Here is an 18,267-nt window from a genome sequence, read left to right as displayed (position 1 = left end):
ACCATCTAAAATGGCCCTTAGACGTGTGAAGAGAGTGAGACAATAACACTGCGGTGGAGTCATTTAGCTAATTAGCCCAAGCCTAACAGAAATCTTTCCCATCAACGGGTTTCAGAGAGCAGCGACATCTCCTAACAGGACGGCTTCTGCTTCATGCTGATACTTATACAGGAGGTCAGTGCCCTCCAGCTTGGCTGCTTATTCTTTAGCTAGTCTTATGGCTACATGTGGTTTCAAATATCTAGAGGGGTGAAACTGGATGGTTCTGGAAATTCTGCCTCTTTGCATGTCAGAAATGTTGTAGCTTCCTGGTACTGATTTGTTTTCTGGATCCAGAATGCAAAGCATCAGACAAACACGTTTTGCAATAAAAGCAGACATCCCCCTCCCACTTGGATAAAGAGTCTCCTGAGTGCTTTCTACACAACACAGAGTACAGGCATCTTGGTCCCACTGTGTGTACTGCAGAGCAGTGTCAGCAGGAGGGGACCAGGGCCTGGAGAGAGTCAGCTGACTGAGATTTGAGTCCCAGCTCTCCTGGGGGATGATGGGGGCATCCCAGGCATCGCGCTTTACCTGGCCTGCAGTTTCTCATTTTTACAAGGAAAGTCCTGGACCAGATAATTTCCGTGTGCCCTCTTGACTCCAATTCCTATTTGACTTGGACATCTTGTATGAGTGTCATAGGGAGGAATGTGTATTGGAACCTGGTCTTGAAGGCCCTGAACTTAACTCCTGCCCCGAGGGGCACCCCACTGCTGATACATTTTGTTATCTTTGGCTACATAAGTTGGGAACTATTTAATGTGCGTGTGTGTGTGCTTTCTCCCTGCCTATTCACAACTCATCCGAAATGTTACACTTGCCACCATCTTTGATTGATGAAGAAACTGGGGCATGAGAGTTGACAAAGACAGACCAAGTGAGGTCCCTCTGAGAGATTTCAGAAGGTTTTCCCAGCTTTTCCTTAATAAAATAATTTTGTAATTCTTAGTTGGGCAGATATGATGCTAGCTCATTCCTGCCCTCACATTTTAGCTCAAGAGGCAATCTCCTTGGTACATGATGCTCTTTTGTTGAGGGAACTATTTGCTTGCTGAAGAAAACAACTAATCATTGGAGTGTTTTACACAAAGGGGCGGTGATGTGAGAAGCAACGGAAATGACTTTCTCTGCTTACCAAACCAAAACCCAAAGCAGCCAACCACACAGACACACAGCACGGCTCATCCATAATTTCTCCCTGTACTGGTCCAGTCATGATTCAAAGTAAGAACAGCGGATAAATGTGTGTCCTAAAGAGGTTAGCGGTACCATTTTATATAGTGTAAAGTCATGCAAACCATGCTTGAAAGGAAGCGGCTTCATTGTGGTGACCGGGGGAGGTAAAAGGCCACGACAAGCCCCCGCCCAGGTGGGGCCACCACGCACATGCATGCATTTGATGCAGCCCCCTGTGATCTCACGGGGATGTGGCGGGTGTGAGAGCAAGTGAGCTATACAAAGTTTGTCTACATTACAAGAAGGAGTCAGCCCACGACCCCTTTTTTAAGTGGGCTTGCCGGAAGGGGTCCATATCGAATCAGAAATGCCGTCCCCCGTGGACGACAGAGGCATGGAGCCACTGGGTGTGAAGGGGTCGGTGTCCGTGTCCGTCTCACCCTCGGCCAGGTACCGTTTCTCCCTCATCCAGCTCGATCCCCCGCTCGGGCCAAACGCATAATCGTCTCTGTCCTGGGAGATGCTGAAGCCACTGGGCGAGCGTTCCAGCTCCTCGTGGTTGACTGACATCAGGGACAGGGGCGTGTCGCTGTCCCGGGTGATGCTGCGCCTTTGCCGGGGGGAGACTCGGTCCGAGCAGGGGCCGTGCAGTTCCGCCTGGGAGCGGTAGCTCCCTCGGGAGTCAAGAAGCGTCAAGATAGGCAGGACGGTGGGCCTTTCCATATAGGTGGTTGCATGACCCTTTCCAGAACTGGGTCCCCCTAGGGGCAGGTTCACAGGGTCGTGGGCAAAAAACCCATAGGGGCCGACTTTGTCGACGGGCACCTGGTGGAAGCTGTAGGGGGCATCGGGGGCGCCCGTTTCGGAATAGTTACAGATGATGGTTTTCAAGTCCACATCCCTGTGGTCCTCTTTCCGCTCGGCCTCGGCGGGCGAGGAGGCCCCCTTGCTCGGGGAGAAGCCGGCGACGTGCACCTGGAGTCGTTCCATGTGCTGCAGATGCATGTCCACCAGGAAATCCAGTTTCTTCCCCATGTCGTGAACCTGGAAAACACAAGGAATTGGGAATCACTGCTTTCTCTGGGCCAGCGGGTACTTGTTATTGGTGGTGAGGAAAAACCATAGCATTTACTTTCCAGAAAGGAAAAGGGTTCTTGCGGTAAGTCATAATCATCATAACAGCTGACTGTTTTGTATCTCTCGATTTTGAGCTTTGTGCAGGGATGTGTGCATGCGTGCTCAGTCGTTCAGTCATGTCCAACTCTGTGCCAGGCTCTTCTGTCCAAGGGATTCTCCAGGCAAGAATACTGGAGCGGGTTGCCATTTCCTTCTCCAGGGGACCTTCCTGGCCCAGGGACTGAACCCATGTCTCCTATGTCTCTTGCATCGGCAGGCGGATTCTTTACCACTGTGCCACCTGGGAAGCCTGCACAGATTTCTGCTAATCTAAAAAAAACAGGGTAAGGGCATTCGAGAAACCTGGAAGCAGAGACATGGTGTGAGGATAAGTTTTACCCAAGGAGAAGATGGCCTTGCTGCTCCTGTTTGGATCCAGGAGGAGGAGTTCTTGATTTGTAAACATTCCCTTAAAGAAGCATCTATATTGTCTGCGCACATTCCTCCTACCTGGGGATATAAGCCCTATGGGTACAAGGGCAGTGGTTAGCAAGAATTCTGCTTCTCAGACCTAGAGATGCTCCCTAGGGGTCTTGGAGGCCAGTAGAAGGTATGCTGAGATCAGCTGCATCTACTTGCTTCTACCTACAAAACTGAGAACATACTGAAATCATCGTGCGTGCACAGACACAAGTGTACATGCACGTGTGCGTGGGATGTTCTTCTCTGACAGTTCACAACTCACCAGGAAGGACTGAAGGCAGGTCTACCATTTCCTCTTGTAGTTAACGACACGAAGCATAGAGCAAGGTCTTGGCTGAGTTGGTACTCAAGTCTTAATAATAACGAATCCTTCTCTAGCAGTTACTATGCACTTTAAAGTTATTTAATTTTTCATATTAATTTTCTTATTTAACTTACTTGATTTTCATAACAGCCCTATGAGGTGGATGCTATTATTCTATTTTTCAGTTGAGGAAATAGAGGCACAGAGAGATGAAGTAACTCATCAAACGTCACAGAGTAGGTAAATGGAAGAGCTGAGATGACAAATTAAAATTTAACAACAGAAAAGGATATTCTTGACATACTAAAAAAGGATAATTATTCAAATTTTCTCTTATCTCTTCTGCACAGATCCAGTTTGGGGTTATGAATAAAATAAAAGGATTGATAGGAATCCTAAAGGAAATTGACAGTGCTGTTTATCTAGTACAGTTGGGTGTATTCTGTGTTTAGTTGCTAAGTCATGTCCAACTCTTTGTGACCCCATGGACTGTAGTCTACCTTGCCATGGGATTTCCCAGGCAAGAATACTGGATTGGGTTGCCATTTTCTTCTCCAGGGGACATTCCTGACCCAGGGATCAAACCTAGGCCTCCAGCATTGCAGGCAGATTTTTTTTACCAGGAAGGTGGACTTCCCAGGTAAAGTTGGCCAAACAATGCTAAAATACAAGGCACTTTACTGAAGAAATGAGAGGTGGACTTCCTGGGTGATGTGACTGAATGGGTTTCTTTCTGCCCTGAATGAACCCCACCCATAGCCTGCCCTCCTCCGGGCCCCTTCACATAGGTCACACACTGACCCAGATTTTCACAGAAGGAGGATTACGGATACAGAAAAATACAGAAAATGTGGGGAAGGGCACTAACGTTCCTTAAACATCATGAAGTTCATGATCAAAGTAGCTACCATTTGTTGAACATCTACTGTGTGCCAGCTACTATTCTAGGTAATTTACAGGTATCAGTTGATTTAATCTTCAAAGCAACCTCACGAGATGTTAACATCCCCATTATACAGATGAAGAAACTGAGGCTCAGAACGATTCATTCACTTGCAAGTGATCACCCAGCCAGTAAAGTGCTAAATCAATGATTTCATTTCCAGATCCCCTGATGAATGGTAGATACTCAAGTCTGTTATCTCCCTATGAAAAAAATGACATTTGAAAATGAATTCCACATACTTGTTTTTGGTGGGAGCAAGGAAGGACCTACCTGCCTTTCGACTTTCACAAACTTCCCCATCATGCTTTGGTCTTCAGTTTCTGATGTGGATGGTCTGGCTACATAGGGTTCATTCCTAGGAAAGAGCCCATAATGCTGTAAGATCATGACACCTACTTTTGCTCTGCAAGGTCACTTCAGCTAGGTGGGCCGTGGTCCCTGGAACTATCCTGCTTGTGCTCAGGCTTACAGGGTCTGGAAGAGCCCATGGAACTCTGCAGCCCACGGGCATTGGGAAAGGCCAGTGTTTCCGACCTTCACCAGGGATGTCTCATGCTTACCATGTTGACTGTAGGAAAATGTGAAGCTGACTATTAGGCTGTTCTCAGGAAGCTTTGTGTCAAGCTTAACTTAACACACCACTTAACTGTGCCCAGAGTGCTTGATTGCTCTAAATTATGTTCCTGGGCCTTTCCGTCTCAGACGGTTGACAATAGAGCGTGGTTGTCTCATCTCGGGAACCAACATTTCATCTGTTCCATTTAGCTAAGACTGGAAAACAGATGCAAAACCTGGAAAACGATGCCAAAGATGATATTCGTAGGGAACAGGATTGAGACATGTGCTGCGTTTGCGCCTTAGCCAACCACAGTCCACATCTGCCTAAATTCCAGTTAGTTTCAATATTGTCCTATGTAGACGAGAACTTTCAGGGAGTCTAGCTACTGCTTGAAACCATTCATGCTTGGTACTTTCTAGGCAGTTGTTTTTTCTCTAGGCTACTTACTCCTTCTAGGTCCCTGGCCAGGTTTGGGTAAAACTGTTTCTTTTTTATTTTTTCAATCTTTGGCTATTTTGCACGGCATGTGGGATCTTAGTTCCCTGACCAGGGATCGAACCTGCACCTTCTGCATTGGAAGTGTGGAGTGTTAACCACTGGACCACCAGGGAAGTCCTAGAACAGTCTTGAATTAAATCAGATATCAAAAACCAGCGGCCTCTGTGCTGAATCCAGCCCGCCAGTGCTTTCCTTGGCTTGCACAGGGTTTTAAACATTGGAGCCATTCAGAAGTGGAGAATTGCCCATCAGATCTGAATATTCAGCTTTTCTTGAGAAACTAGAGTATCTGGAAACAGAGGGTCTCCTTTCCTAAAATTAGCAGGAGCAGAACTGAGGTCCTTCAGGGCCCTGTGGTTCACCCCTTGCCAGTCTAGCCCCAGAACTGAAGCCAAGATTAGATGCTCTGTATTGCCCTCCCTACACTCTTCCTTCCTTAATGATAAAGAGCCTTATTATTATTATACACTGCATGATATTTCTTACGCCTACCTCCCTTCACCCATTTATGTTATTGATACTTGCCTTGAAGATACTGGGGAATAAAGAAGTGTAAATGCAGGCAGTGGGCTTTCTAAAGGATCCTTGCTCATCACCTATAAAAGGACAATTTTCAGACAGTTTTTCAGGGAGGGCAGAGCTGCTCTGGGGCCAGACAGCTGACTTCCTTCTCAGTCTCTGGGGCTGATGAAAGTTAAAAAAAAAAAAAAAAGCCAAAAGAGCTGGCCAGGAGGAATGCCTTGGGCTCTGCTAACAGGAAGTATTCCTTCGGTTCCAAAAAAAAAAACTCCCACAAGTCTCCTTTTATTTTCTAACTAGGAAACTGTCAGTTGCATTTTCAGTAGCCATACAAAGGAGTGTGGCTGCAAGGCTTTCATACAGAAATCTCTCAAACAGCCACAGGCTGGAATAGACTGCAGGCTCTTTCTCTTCACCTTATCTGGGGGAATGGCAACCTCACCCCCATGGTAAAGGAACCCAGCTGAGACTTGGGCATAGGGACTTGGGCGTCGGGATGTGGTGCAGGCTTTGGACCCACACAGCCCATCAGTCAATGCCCCTGGGCCCCACCTGGGAGACTGCTGGGATGGATAGGTGAAGGCGGCTCCTCTCTGAGACTTTTTATGTTTTGGAGTAGATGGAGGTCCAGGGGTGAAAATCATATCTATTCTGAAAGAGAGCACACAAAGAGGGGGGATTAAATGACAGAGAGCTTTGTATGAAAAGAGAGGAAAGCAATGTATTCTCTTTCTTCTGTCATCAGCTGTGAGTTTGGAATATAAAAGAAAAGAGCATAAAGAGAAAGGGGGAAAGGAGGGGGTAAGGAGGAGAAAGAGAAAGAGAGAAAGAGGAAAGGAGGAAGACTTTCTAATCTTAATGCATCATCATTTTTTTTTTTCTTTTGGCCCAGTGTACCGAGAGCATCTCTCCATCGCAGAGGAGAGAGGCAACCGAACCACTGAGACAGGGTGACAGCTGCGTCCTGTTCCTTCTTACAGGAAATGTCAGGTGTGCTGCAGCAGGTCTGGTCTTCCAGCTTTCATTCCACCCAAAACCTCTAGTTAGGGAGGTCTTCCTGCTAAGCCCTAGGCTCTGTGTTCAGCCGTGCCCTCTTTTCCCTGCAGCTTGGCAGGCTCCTTCAGCTACTGGAGGGATGAATTCAATAGTAGCTCCTATAGCCCTCCCCCCCATCAATGTCACCCTGAGCACAACAGAAGGCAAATGCCATCCCCTACCTGGCACTGAGCTGCGGTGCTCAGTGCTCAATGGAAACAGCCTGGGAGGCTTATCACAGGCCCAGGACCGCAGTACTCAGAAGGAGCCATGCCTCTCTATGTCCTTCTGCAAACCCAACTGCTCCTCCCCTGACCCTGTGCATGAGTGCGTGCTAAGTCACTAGAGTTGTGTCCGACTCTTTGCAACCCTGTGGACTGTAGCAGGCCTGGCTCCTTTATCCATGAGACTCTCCAGGCAAGAACACTGGAGTGGGTTGCCATGCCCTCCTCCAGGATATATGTACCTATAAGTATATAAATATGTATAAGTTTCTATATATTTCTGAGTATGCAGTTAGTAATCATATTATGCATATATATCCACTGTATATCACATAACTTTTTATCTTACTATATAGACTGTAAAAATATCATTTGATGGTGGCGTAACTTTTTAATGAGACCAGGTACCATTCTTTTCTTAATCACTATTTGTATACTGGAGATGTATTACAGAGGATGGGAGTTTTGTACCCCGTCCTGGATCTGGTTTCACTTCCAGCTCTGCCACCTACTAGTTGGGTAGTTTGGGGCAAGATCATTGTCCTGTAAACCTTGGTCTTCTCATTGGTATATGGCAGCTCTAATGTAAAACCTTAGGGGGTTATAAGGGATTGGAGACATACATGTGAAGTGCCCAGGTGATCAACAAAAACGGTGATAATTATCAGCTAGGAATCAATGCTGTTTCCATATGTTCACTGTTACAACTAACACTTGATGAACTTTTAACTGAGTAAAAATTTATATTTGGAACTAGCCAACTGGACTCATTTTAGATAATCCGAATTTTGTTGGCATATACAAAGGATCAGAGTTAGGGACCAGTAAGACACATGCTTTTTCTCTCCGTGAGGCCTGATCAGACTATTAATCTTGGCCATGTCAATTTCACAGAAATTCTCCCCAGCTCATTTGATCTCGTGTTGGTTGGCCTTGATGTCTCTATTTGATGAGTATTTTTGTTCTTAACATTTCTCCCCGGCATTGAGGATGAGTGGATGCCTCTCGCCCTCAGCTCTGCGGTCTCCCTGGCCAATTCCTCAGCAGCCAGGAGGGCACCATCCTTCCAGGTGTGCTGTCTTACCTTGTCTGAAGGTACTTGATTCGGGAAAGCATGTCGAGATGTCCTGCAGAATACTGTTCAATCACATCCTTCACGTCATAAGGCCTCAAAGTCTCCTTGAATTTTTTTTTATAGAGACGGAATTGTAGAATTCTGCCAGGCAAAGTAGAGACATTTGTGTATCAGGAGTGGAGAGTGAAGGAACTTATGATACAAGATGGACAAATTCTGGGGTGGGGGTGGAGGTGGGAATAAAAGAACCAAAAAGACACGACTTGATGAGAAGTCCCAGGTCCTGGTCCTCGTTCCACCTCTTAGAACCACACTGAGTTGGGCTGGCTGGTGTCTCTTCTTCATGACTATCCCTTTTCACTCATATGAATAATAAGAAATTCATATTTCTTTCATTATGACAATAAACGCTAACATTTATTACACATTGGGCTTCCCTGGTGGCTCAGATGATAAAGAATCTGCCTGTAATACATGAGACCTGGATTTTATTCTTGGGTCTGGAAGATCCCCTGGAGAAAGGAATGGCAACCCACTCCAGTATTTTTGCCTGGAGAATCCTACGGACAGAGGAGCCTGCTGGGCTACAGTCCACAGAGTCTCAAAGAGTCTGACATGACTGAGCAACTAACACTTTCACTTTTCACTACATGCCAGACACTGGGATGAGTTAATTTTTAACAATTTCCTAATAAATCGATTCACAGATGATGGAACTGTGGCCGAGGGAGCTTCAGCCTCTTCCCAGGGCCATCTTGCTGATAATGTCAGAGTTTCCCTGAAACCCAGGGTTGTATGGGGACAAGGCTCACGGTCCTAACAGCTGCGTCACACTGCTTCCTATCTGAGGACAGCTGACATATCTCTTCCTCAATAGCCTCCTTAATCCTTTGGCTTATGAGCTCCTGGAAGAGAAAAGCTAGCTTTGGTTCTTCAAGTTTTTTCAGGCTGTTAATTAAGTGGGGCACCCAGAACTTGGAATCCTCACCTCCATCTTCCTGGGAATCAATAAAGTCGCCTTAGGTGATTAATCTTCTTGAAATCTCCCTCACGAGGTCAACTCTTACTGAACATAGTGTCAATTTAAAACACCGAATCACAACCCAGTGGTAAGAAACACAGTTACCCAGGTCCTCCCATCTCATACTTGTATAAGCTTTTTTTAATGGTGCATTCAAGACTCGTTTTGTTTGTCACAGCCCATGACTTCAGCCTCTAAACACTATTTTGGTCTATCAATTGTACCATTCAAGTCACTATCCTTTCCAATTCTATGTCACTTTCTAAGCGTGCCCATTACACAGCTCTGCCAAGGGTGGGTGTCAGGAACTATGGCTTGCAGCCAAGTCTGGCCCACTGCCTGTGTTGGAAAAAAAGAGTTGTGTTGGAACACAGCCTCAGTGATTCGTTTATAGACTGTCTATGGCTTCCTTTGCACTTCAAGATCAAAGTGAAACATGACAGAGACCTAGGGATCATAAAGGCTGACATATTTACTACCTATCTGACTCTTCACAAAAAAACGTCTGCCAACCTCTGAACTAAGGCATCAATGACAGTACTCCAAAGGACGCGGCAGAAGCCAGACCAGGAAGCATCTCAGCAGAGACCTCCTTCGAGCCCAACACAGATTCATTCATTGGTTTTCTTTGAATAAGATCATTCAACCAGTTAAGAATCCAGGAAGTTGTGTTTCTTATCCAGCCATACTTCTGGCACATTGGACAGTGATGTCATGAAGAACCATGTCAACAGCTTTGCTGAGGGCCACATATTATAAACTTTTGTGCTTCCTGCTCTATTAGACTAAAAATCTGAAAATACCATGACTAGTTCTTAGTGACTCTGCCTTAGTTTCTAGAATTCACTACCATCACAGTGGAGTGCTTATAAACTCATATTCCAAAGTTTTCTTGAAGTAGTAACATATTTTCTTAATTTTCTTATGGCATTTCAAGCAAAATAGAAATAGTCAGGGTGAATTATAAGTCTCATCTGAAAGAGACCAAAAAATCCTATAATTGATTATCATGTTGAAAATGCTAATTAAAAAGAACTAAATGAATGAAGACAGATGGGAGAAAAGCTATTTTGAGTCAGAAGCCTATAAAAGAAGAAAACTCATGTCAACACACCCTCCGTCGCCAACAGCATTAAAATAAAGTAACACAACACTGTAAAGCAACCACGTGTGTGCTAAGTTTTCAGTCACGTCCGACTCTTTGCGACCCCGTGGACTGCAGCCCGCCGGACTCCTCTGTCCATGGGATTCTCCAGGCAAAAACACTGGAGTGGGTTGCCATGCCCTCCTCCAGGGGATCTTCCTGACGCAGGGATTGAGCCCCTGTCTCCTGTGGCTCCTGCACTGGAAGGTGGGTTCTTCACCTCTGAGCCACCAGGGAAGCCCAAAGTAACCATACTCCCATAAGAATGTTTAAACATAAAATAAGTAGTGGCAAAGGCAGGCAAGAGGATCACCAGTGTCTCCAACCTGCTAATGACCTGCCAATGTAATCATCACTTTTCTTTAGGCAGCACCCTCCCGCTTAGAGTATTGACGTACTCTCTGAACTTGATCCAGGGGTTGAGAAATTTCCTGCCCACCTTCCCAAAGCCCAAGACCACTTTACAAAGCCGTGACCTGGAGGAGCAGAGCTGGGGCCTGGGAGGCTAAAGTGGGAGGAGGTGCTTACCTGACGGCTCGGATGGCGGCCTTCAGGGTGGGGATCATGTCTTCGATGAGGAAGTCATTCCCGTAGCCCCTGTCTTCCGCTGTGGGGTCCCCTGTCCCGGCATCTGAGAGGGAGACACCCATATCAGTGGCAGGCCGCAGAGCCCTTCAAACTCAGCCTCCCAAGTCTCCATTTCCATTTCAGAACCATCCTCCCCCCCTCCACGACGTGCTCTCCAGGGGTGACGTCACTCAGACTTTCTCAGCGTCTCCCTCCCATAATCCAGAAGTCTGGTAAGCGCCTGCAGTGTTGGACGGTTCCTGGGGGAGAGGGCGGGGAGGGTGGTGTGTGTTCCAGGGTTCCCAAGTGGCCCCTTTGAAGGCCGCCAAGGGCATGCACCCAGGTGTTTGTCACACACCTGAGTTCAGACCCTGGCTCTGTCAGACTTTATCCTTGTGACCTTGGGCTGGGAGGTCACTTTCTGAGCCCTGATCATCCTCCCTTTTGGTAAGTGAAAGGGGCACTCGCTCCAACAGCCCCCACAAGACACTTTCCCCATATTTCTCCCCACCGCCTTGGGATGTGGAGGTCCCCAGGTGTCCAGACCACTCTGCCCCTGGCCCCCTCCATCCTTCAAGGTGACCTTCTTAGCAATGCGCTTATCACGGGGCCACCCTTAGGAACCATGCGGTGTGTCTCAAGGCTCCCCGTAGGGGTTGGGCAGGCACACGTGGTGACCCCGGCCCGGGGGGACAGCTAACGTGGACCCTCCGCGCTCAGGGTGAGGGCAGGAACCTATCACAGCCCAGGGGCCGAGAATAAAACAAGCCAGAAGCTGGTTCAGGGCAGCAGGAGTGGGCTATTAGACTGCAGGATTCCTCCGCAGGGTAGGGAGGGAGGAGGTGTGGAGGAGACAGGGTTAGGAAGGGGAAGCGGTTACCTTCAGAGCTCTGCCAGAAAGCGTATGCTTTCATGCGGAAGGCGGTGCGGAAACGCTCTTTATTGTTTGAGCCAACAGGCTTTGGTTCTTTAGAAGGACTTTCTTCTATGGCATCTACATTCAGAGGGGTAAATAGCTTTCCTTTAGTATTGCTACCACGAGGATTAGAAAGGCGAACCCGATCCAAGAGACCCAGCTTTTGGCTACAAAATAAGCAAAAGTGAACAATTTTCCTCCTTGAGTGCAGGCTTTCGTAATCTCCCGTCCCTCTCCATCAAGACGTATACATCCTCCTCCGCGCGGGAATAGGACCTGCGCCTCCGATGCTCAATCTGACTGAGCTGCTTGGAAAGGGATGCGGCTTGCTTCAGATGATAGCTCGGCAACTGACTAGCTAGTACATCTCCGGTGTGTTTCTCTGAATTTCAGTTTCCTCATATGCTTAAGTGCAGCTTAAATGAGATCCAGGATATAAAACGCCAGCTCCTGGTAGCAGGCAGCAAAGCTTTGGTCCTCGTCCACTCCCACCTCCCCTGCATCAGCAACTTCCTCAGCACCCCTCCATGGCGCCCATGGTGACCCACAGAGGCTAAGCCTTATCAAGTGTTCCTTAAACAGAACTGACTGACATAAATGACACAAAGCAGGTGCCTTAACCTGGTGTCCACAGACACCACCCCCCAACCATGGACCGAGCTTTTTGGGGGGTGGGATCCATGAGCTTGGATGGGAAAAGCACTGCATTTTAAATTTACTAATTAGATTTTCATTCACGAATCTCAAACTGAAGTTTAGCATGTCTTTTGATTATGAATGTATGAATGAACCCCAGTAATACCCTCAATGCCCCAGCTGTATCCTCTGACTATAACAGAAATCACAGATCATCTTAAATCCTGTTACCTTCATGTACTGCTATGCTCATCACTGCATCAAAATTACAGAATTATTCTACATGCCACTATATCACATCATTAGATTCATCACAAAGAAGCACACGTATTGACTGCATCTCAAAAGTTTAAATATTTTGATAATTACATTTCAACATAATCAGCTTCTTTTGTAACTGTCTGCATTTTAGTCATAAATTCAAAGTTGTTATTCTGAGAAAGGGTCAGGGAACTTCAGCATACGGCTGAAAGTCTTCTAGGCCCAAGAAGAAACCTAATAAATCCAACAGGAAGTTGCCCTGGTGCAAAAACCATCTCCATGTCCTTGGGCAAATCTGTGACCTTCTCAAACCTCAATTACCTCATCTTTAAAATAGGGATAAGCATGTCCCACTTGACTTGGTTGCTATGGGATGCTGTTTGTCAAAGGTTTGGCATAAAGCACAGCACACAGGTGCTCTATAAACAGCAATTTCTCCTTCCATTTCTTAACCTCTGCCTCTCACCCGAGTGGACACAGGAATGATGTCCTTTTGTGCAGCACAGACCAGAAAGAGCCCTAGTGTGTGTCACACATCGATACACTCAGCTCAGCTTCTTTCTCCTCATCACCCACATGGGACTTGGCACCCAGCAAGTGTGCGTGTACTTGTGGGAGAAGTGAGTGAACGAATGAATATGAATGTGGGTTGTCAAATCAGCTTTTCATCAGCCTGAGATAACTGAGTATTTCTAATGTTGATGTCTGGTTATGACAGTCACGTGCCTCATACTAGAAGCTGCTGCCGTCTTTGCGGCTTGGTGTAGTGAGGTGGTCCTGGCCTTGGGACTATAGAGGTGGGAACATCTCTTGTTGAGCGGGTGCCCTATGCTCTCTGAACACCTGGTCCTCATCAGTTAAGTGAGCCTAACCACACCTTGCTTAGCAGAGATCCGGGGACCACTGCACGTGATACTGTCCATGATGCTTCTTGCCTTCAGCTTGGCACAGAGAAGGCACTAAGAAATATTTGATTCATGAAGGAATGAGTGAATATATGGATGAGTCGTTGTTACTCCCGACTCCTTCTGACTGTTCTCTGTCCCACAACACTGTTACATTAATAACCCACCCATCAGGATAAATTCAGATGGTTCCATCTTTCCTGAGCTGGTCCAGATTTTTCAGAGTGGCTTTCCTGACCAGCACTAAGTTAATGACTAATGGAGACAAAATCAGCATCTGGAGGCTAAAAATACAGAACAAGGCAGGAAATCACTGAAGACACACAGAAGGCTTTCCCAGCCATGAACTAAGAAGAGGGGGGTTAGGACAGTCACTGCTCAGCCCCCTGCTTCCTGGCCTCTGCCTACCTGTCTTTGCTATACCAAGCAGATCCATCATTCCGTCCTCATCAGACCCCTTGCCCATCCCCAAGTCCCCTCCTGCATGCCTTGGTGCACTCAGCCATGCCCTTTCTTCCTTTCTCAGCTGACCTCATTCCCATCAGCCCTTTAAAACTGCCCAAGTGTCCCTTCTTGGAAACTACTCCCCATATGCTTCTGAGACAGGCTGTGTTTGTCTCTGGGTTTAATACAGTGTCAAGGCTTTACACGCCCATGCCCACCTGCTTGTGCAGTCCTGGAAAAGCAAGGATTCTGCCTGCATTGTCTCTGAAGCCATCCCACACCCCTGCTCAGTACATCCTGATGTTCAGGGCTTTGGGGCAAAACTGACCTGGGGGGAAACGTCTTGAAAAAACAGGTGACCTAGGACACAGAACTCATGCTGTGTGGGTCTCAGCTTCCTCATGTGCACAAGAATGGGGATCAGCCCACATTACACATGGGTGCGTAAGGGTTAAATGAGGGAATGCACGTAAAGTGCTTGGCCTGCTGTCTGGGAGGTGGACGGATGGTCGCGAGATGCTTTCAGTAAATGCTGGCTGTCATCATTATCTCGGTAAATAATCCTCTTCCCACAGAAACAGCAGAGGGTTAATGACATGTGTGAAAAGGATGGATAATATTTCCTGAGCCACAAAAAAAAACAGTGTTTTTCTTTTTTTAAATGAACTGAGGTGAGTTCTCAGGATATATATATATATATATATACACACACACACATAATTTTACGGTATTTCTTAATGGTAGTCTGAAACACTCACCACCGTCACTGAGTTTGACCACAGCAGGAGATAAGTATCAATATATGAGGAGCTTAATTCCAGAAAAACTAAGCGAGACAAAAGTAATGGCCATCACTCTGTCCGGATTTGAAATCTCAGCGTAGGTGCTGATTATTAGATAATGAAAGAGATTGCTTGGTCCTGTCTGTGAGGACTGAGAATTCACTTATCTGGCATTTAAATGCTTCACTTCTATCTCTTAACAGTCTGAGTTGCTTTGGCCATGTTCACTTAATACCCCATTGGTCACAGAGGTCAGTTTATGAGACGAATTCTGACAGCATTACGAATCCAGGTGCGTTGGGCACAGGTCAGAAATCTCGGCTCTGAGTTACTCACAGTCATAACACCTAAGAGGCTTATGGAATTCTTCCTCCAGCAAAGTGGGTGATCAGCTTACTTCTTAATTGTGTTGTCTGAAACCCAAGACCCTAAAGGATAATCAAATGCAAGGCCAAGTTTATCCCTGAAACTCAAAACCCATCTGGGCCCTTCTCTGTATGGATTTCTAGTGCATATTTCAGGCCTTGTATTTGAAGGCTTGCAGATTTTGCAACAAAAGCTCTCTATGAAGCTGACATCAGATTTCCTTAGAAAGCTAAGGTCTCTGATTTGTTAAGGGCCTGACAAACAATTTCCAAACATGAGTTGGGAAAACTGGAAATACAGACTAGAGACGGGAAAAATAACATCAAGGTTTTTCTTTCCTGGCAAGATTATACAGTCCTTGCCCTGGGCTCTTGCTCCAGGAACTCTTGTTAAGTTGCTAAGTCGTGTCTGACTGTTTTCAACCCCATGGACTGCAGCACACCAGGCTTCCCTGTCCTTCACCATCTCCCAGAGCTTGCTCAAACTCATGTCCATTGAGTTTGATGATGCCATCCAACCATCTCATTCTCTGTCATCCTCTTCTGCTCCTGCCTTCAATCTTTTCCAGCATCAGGGTCTTTCCCAGCATCCAGGCTCTTTGCATCAGGTGACCAAACTATTGGAGCTTCAGCTTCAGCATCAGTTCTTCCAGTGAGTATTCAGGGTTGATTTCCTTTAGGATTGACTGGTTTGATCTCCTTTCTGTCCAGGGGACTTTCAAGAGTCTTCTCCAGCAGCACAGTTCAAAAGCATCAATTCTTCAGCGCCCAGCACTCTTTATGGTCCAACTTGCACATCGGCACGTGACTACTGGAGAAACCACAGCTTTGACTACACAGAATTTAAGTTGTGTTAAACTCTGTGCATTCCCCTATTTCATGCTTCCCAGCCTCAGCACAAGCTGTGACCTATGCCTAGAAAACTTTCATCCTATCTTTTATCCAAATAACTGATTTTGTCTAAAACTTGGTCCAAGCAGCAGTCCCCAGGGACACTTCCACTTTTGGGCCAATGAGATAACCATTCACTGTGCATTGTTTTGAGGCTTTTCTCAACCACGGCACTTGGCCATCATAATGAAGTCTTCACCTTACAAGGGACTCTCTCACTATAGCAGTGGTTCTCAACCAGCGGTGATTTTGCCCCCAGGGGACTCTTGGTGAAGTCTGGAATCATATTTGATTGATATAACTTGGGGGGTGGTGCTCCTGGCTTCTAGTGTGTCAAGGCCAGGGATGTTGTTAAACTTCCTATAATGCACCCAGGGCAGCCCGCACAACAAAGGCTTATCCCATCCAAAAGTCAATAGAGCTTCCATTAAGACATGAAAAGGGTAAGCTATTTGTTCAGAAACTGCCTTTGTCTAGTCATCCAGCACCTAACACAGTGCCTGGCACATAGTAAGCCCTTACAACATCGTTGTGATGTTGAGTGAAGGAAGGAAGAAATAACAACATTTGAGCTTCTGATTAACAAGATGCACCCAACCTCAGCTGATAGGGGAACTGCTGTAGAGTGGAAAGAGTGCTGCCTCTGGAGGAAGAGAACCGAGTTCAAATAGCTGCTTTGTGGTTAATAGTTCAACTTGGGTAAGGCATTAACTCTGATTCAGTTTGTATCTTCACCTGTAAAACAGAGCTAATGTCACTTATTTACCCAACAAAAATGTGTTCTGCATCTTGAAAATGCTAGACTCTTGGTAACTTGCTGAGGTTACAGTAGTGACCAAAGCAGGTATGGTTTTCAGCCTCCAGTTAGCTTACAATAAGGTCAAGAAGTCACGTGACAGGCAAACATCCATATATTGCTAGGAATCTGACCAGCATCAATGAAAAAAAAAATTCTACCTGCTGTATCAGTTAACAAAGGATGCCACAGCCATCAAACCATTACATTATAGCCACCCCAGATGGTGAGCCCTGAGGGAACTTAGGATAGAAACAGGATGCCTGCCATGAGGATCAGCCACTGCAGGGGACAGTTCTGGTAGGCCAGTGGCTGGGACTCTGCCCTTCTACTGCAAGGGCCGTGGGTTTGATACTTGGTCAGAGAACTAAGATCTTGCAAGTGACAGGGCACAGCCAAAGAAAAAAGAAAATAAGATTCTAAAATAGAAAGAAAAAATAGGAATTTCTATCATTCTAAGTCTACCTGGAGACACCAAATTGAGTTTTAAGAAGGAAAGAGTGTATCAACTTTACATTAAAAATATACATATACATGTTCACAGCAGCATTATTCACAACGGCCAGAGGGTGGGAACTACCCAAATGTCCATGGATGGATAAACGAGTCAATAAAATGCAGTATAGACATTCACTGGAGCCTTCAAAGGAAGGAAACTCTGACGCCAGCTACAGCATGGATGAATCTTCATTATGCCACGGGTGAAGTAAGCCAATCACAGAAGGACAAACACGATACGATTTCACTCACATGAGGATTCTAGAGTAGTCAAACCCAGGAAGTATAAGAGAGTGGTGACTGTCAGGGGCCAGAGGGAGGGGAAATGAGGAGCTGGTGTTTAATGGGCACAGAGTCTCAGTTTTATAAGACTGAGAAGTACCAAGACTGGTTGCACAACAGCGTGAATGTACTGGACACTTCTTAAACGTACATTTAAAAATGGGTAAGACAGCACATTTTATGTGTACATTACCACAGTAAAAACCATTTTCCCCCCCAAAGGGAAACACAGTGGCCTCTCCATGGAGAATGGATTGGAGGGGAGTAAGGAAAAATGGAAAGAGCAATGAAGAAGCCACTGATGCTTTCTAGGCAAGAGGTGCTGGTGGACCCTGGACCAGGGTGACTGCCCTGAGGAGCAAGAGGAGACTAGAACGTGGACATTTATTTTGAAGAAGAACCATGCTCGTCTTCCTCGATGGGTTCCATGTGGCCACGAGGGAAACAGAAAGTTTCTGGCTGTATACAGAACGGGTGGGTGGGAAGGCTGTTTATTTCTATGGGGACGCCATTTATTTTCAGTTGAGCAAATGGGACAAAACAGGTTTGGAGAAGAAATCAGAAGCTGAGTTTGGCAGTCCCTTTCCTTGATACACACACAACCACACACATACACACACACATACTTCATACAAGACTGTGGCATGAAGTGGATTTTAGTAAATGCTGAGGATTTGCCTCACAGCTCAAATAACCTAAACTGAGTATCATTATTAAAGTACTTTTGGAAGTTGGAATATAAAAATATAAATTTTGGTTTGTGTTTGCTGAAGAAACAC

General features: G+C 46.2%; 1 protein-coding gene across 1 annotated transcript in view; it reads right to left on the bottom strand.

Moving 5' to 3' along the window:
- Positions 1-1,491: 1,491 nt before the first annotated feature.
- KCNQ3 (potassium voltage-gated channel subfamily Q member 3) overlaps positions 1,492-18,267 on the bottom strand; it is a 288,932-nt gene continuing 272,156 nt past the window's right edge. The window contains exons 10-15 of the mRNA XM_052651777.1: positions 11,593-11,795; positions 10,674-10,776; positions 7,990-8,121; positions 6,199-6,297; positions 4,341-4,425; positions 1,492-2,265 (exon numbers count right to left, since the gene is read on the bottom strand). Of these exons, the coding sequence (XP_052507737.1) occupies positions 1,549-2,265; positions 4,341-4,425; positions 6,199-6,297; positions 7,990-8,121; positions 10,674-10,776; positions 11,593-11,795 (1,339 nt within the window). The 3' untranslated portion in view covers positions 1,492-1,548. The remainder of the gene's footprint in view (positions 2,266-4,340; positions 4,426-6,198; positions 6,298-7,989; positions 8,122-10,673; positions 10,777-11,592; positions 11,796-18,267) is intronic.

This window comes from Budorcas taxicolor, chromosome 14, assembly GCF_023091745.1.
Source record: "Budorcas taxicolor isolate Tak-1 chromosome 14, Takin1.1, whole genome shotgun sequence".
Lineage (NCBI taxonomy): Eukaryota > Metazoa > Chordata > Mammalia > Artiodactyla > Bovidae > Budorcas > Budorcas taxicolor.
This window is presented reverse-complemented; position numbering and strand designations above follow the sequence as displayed.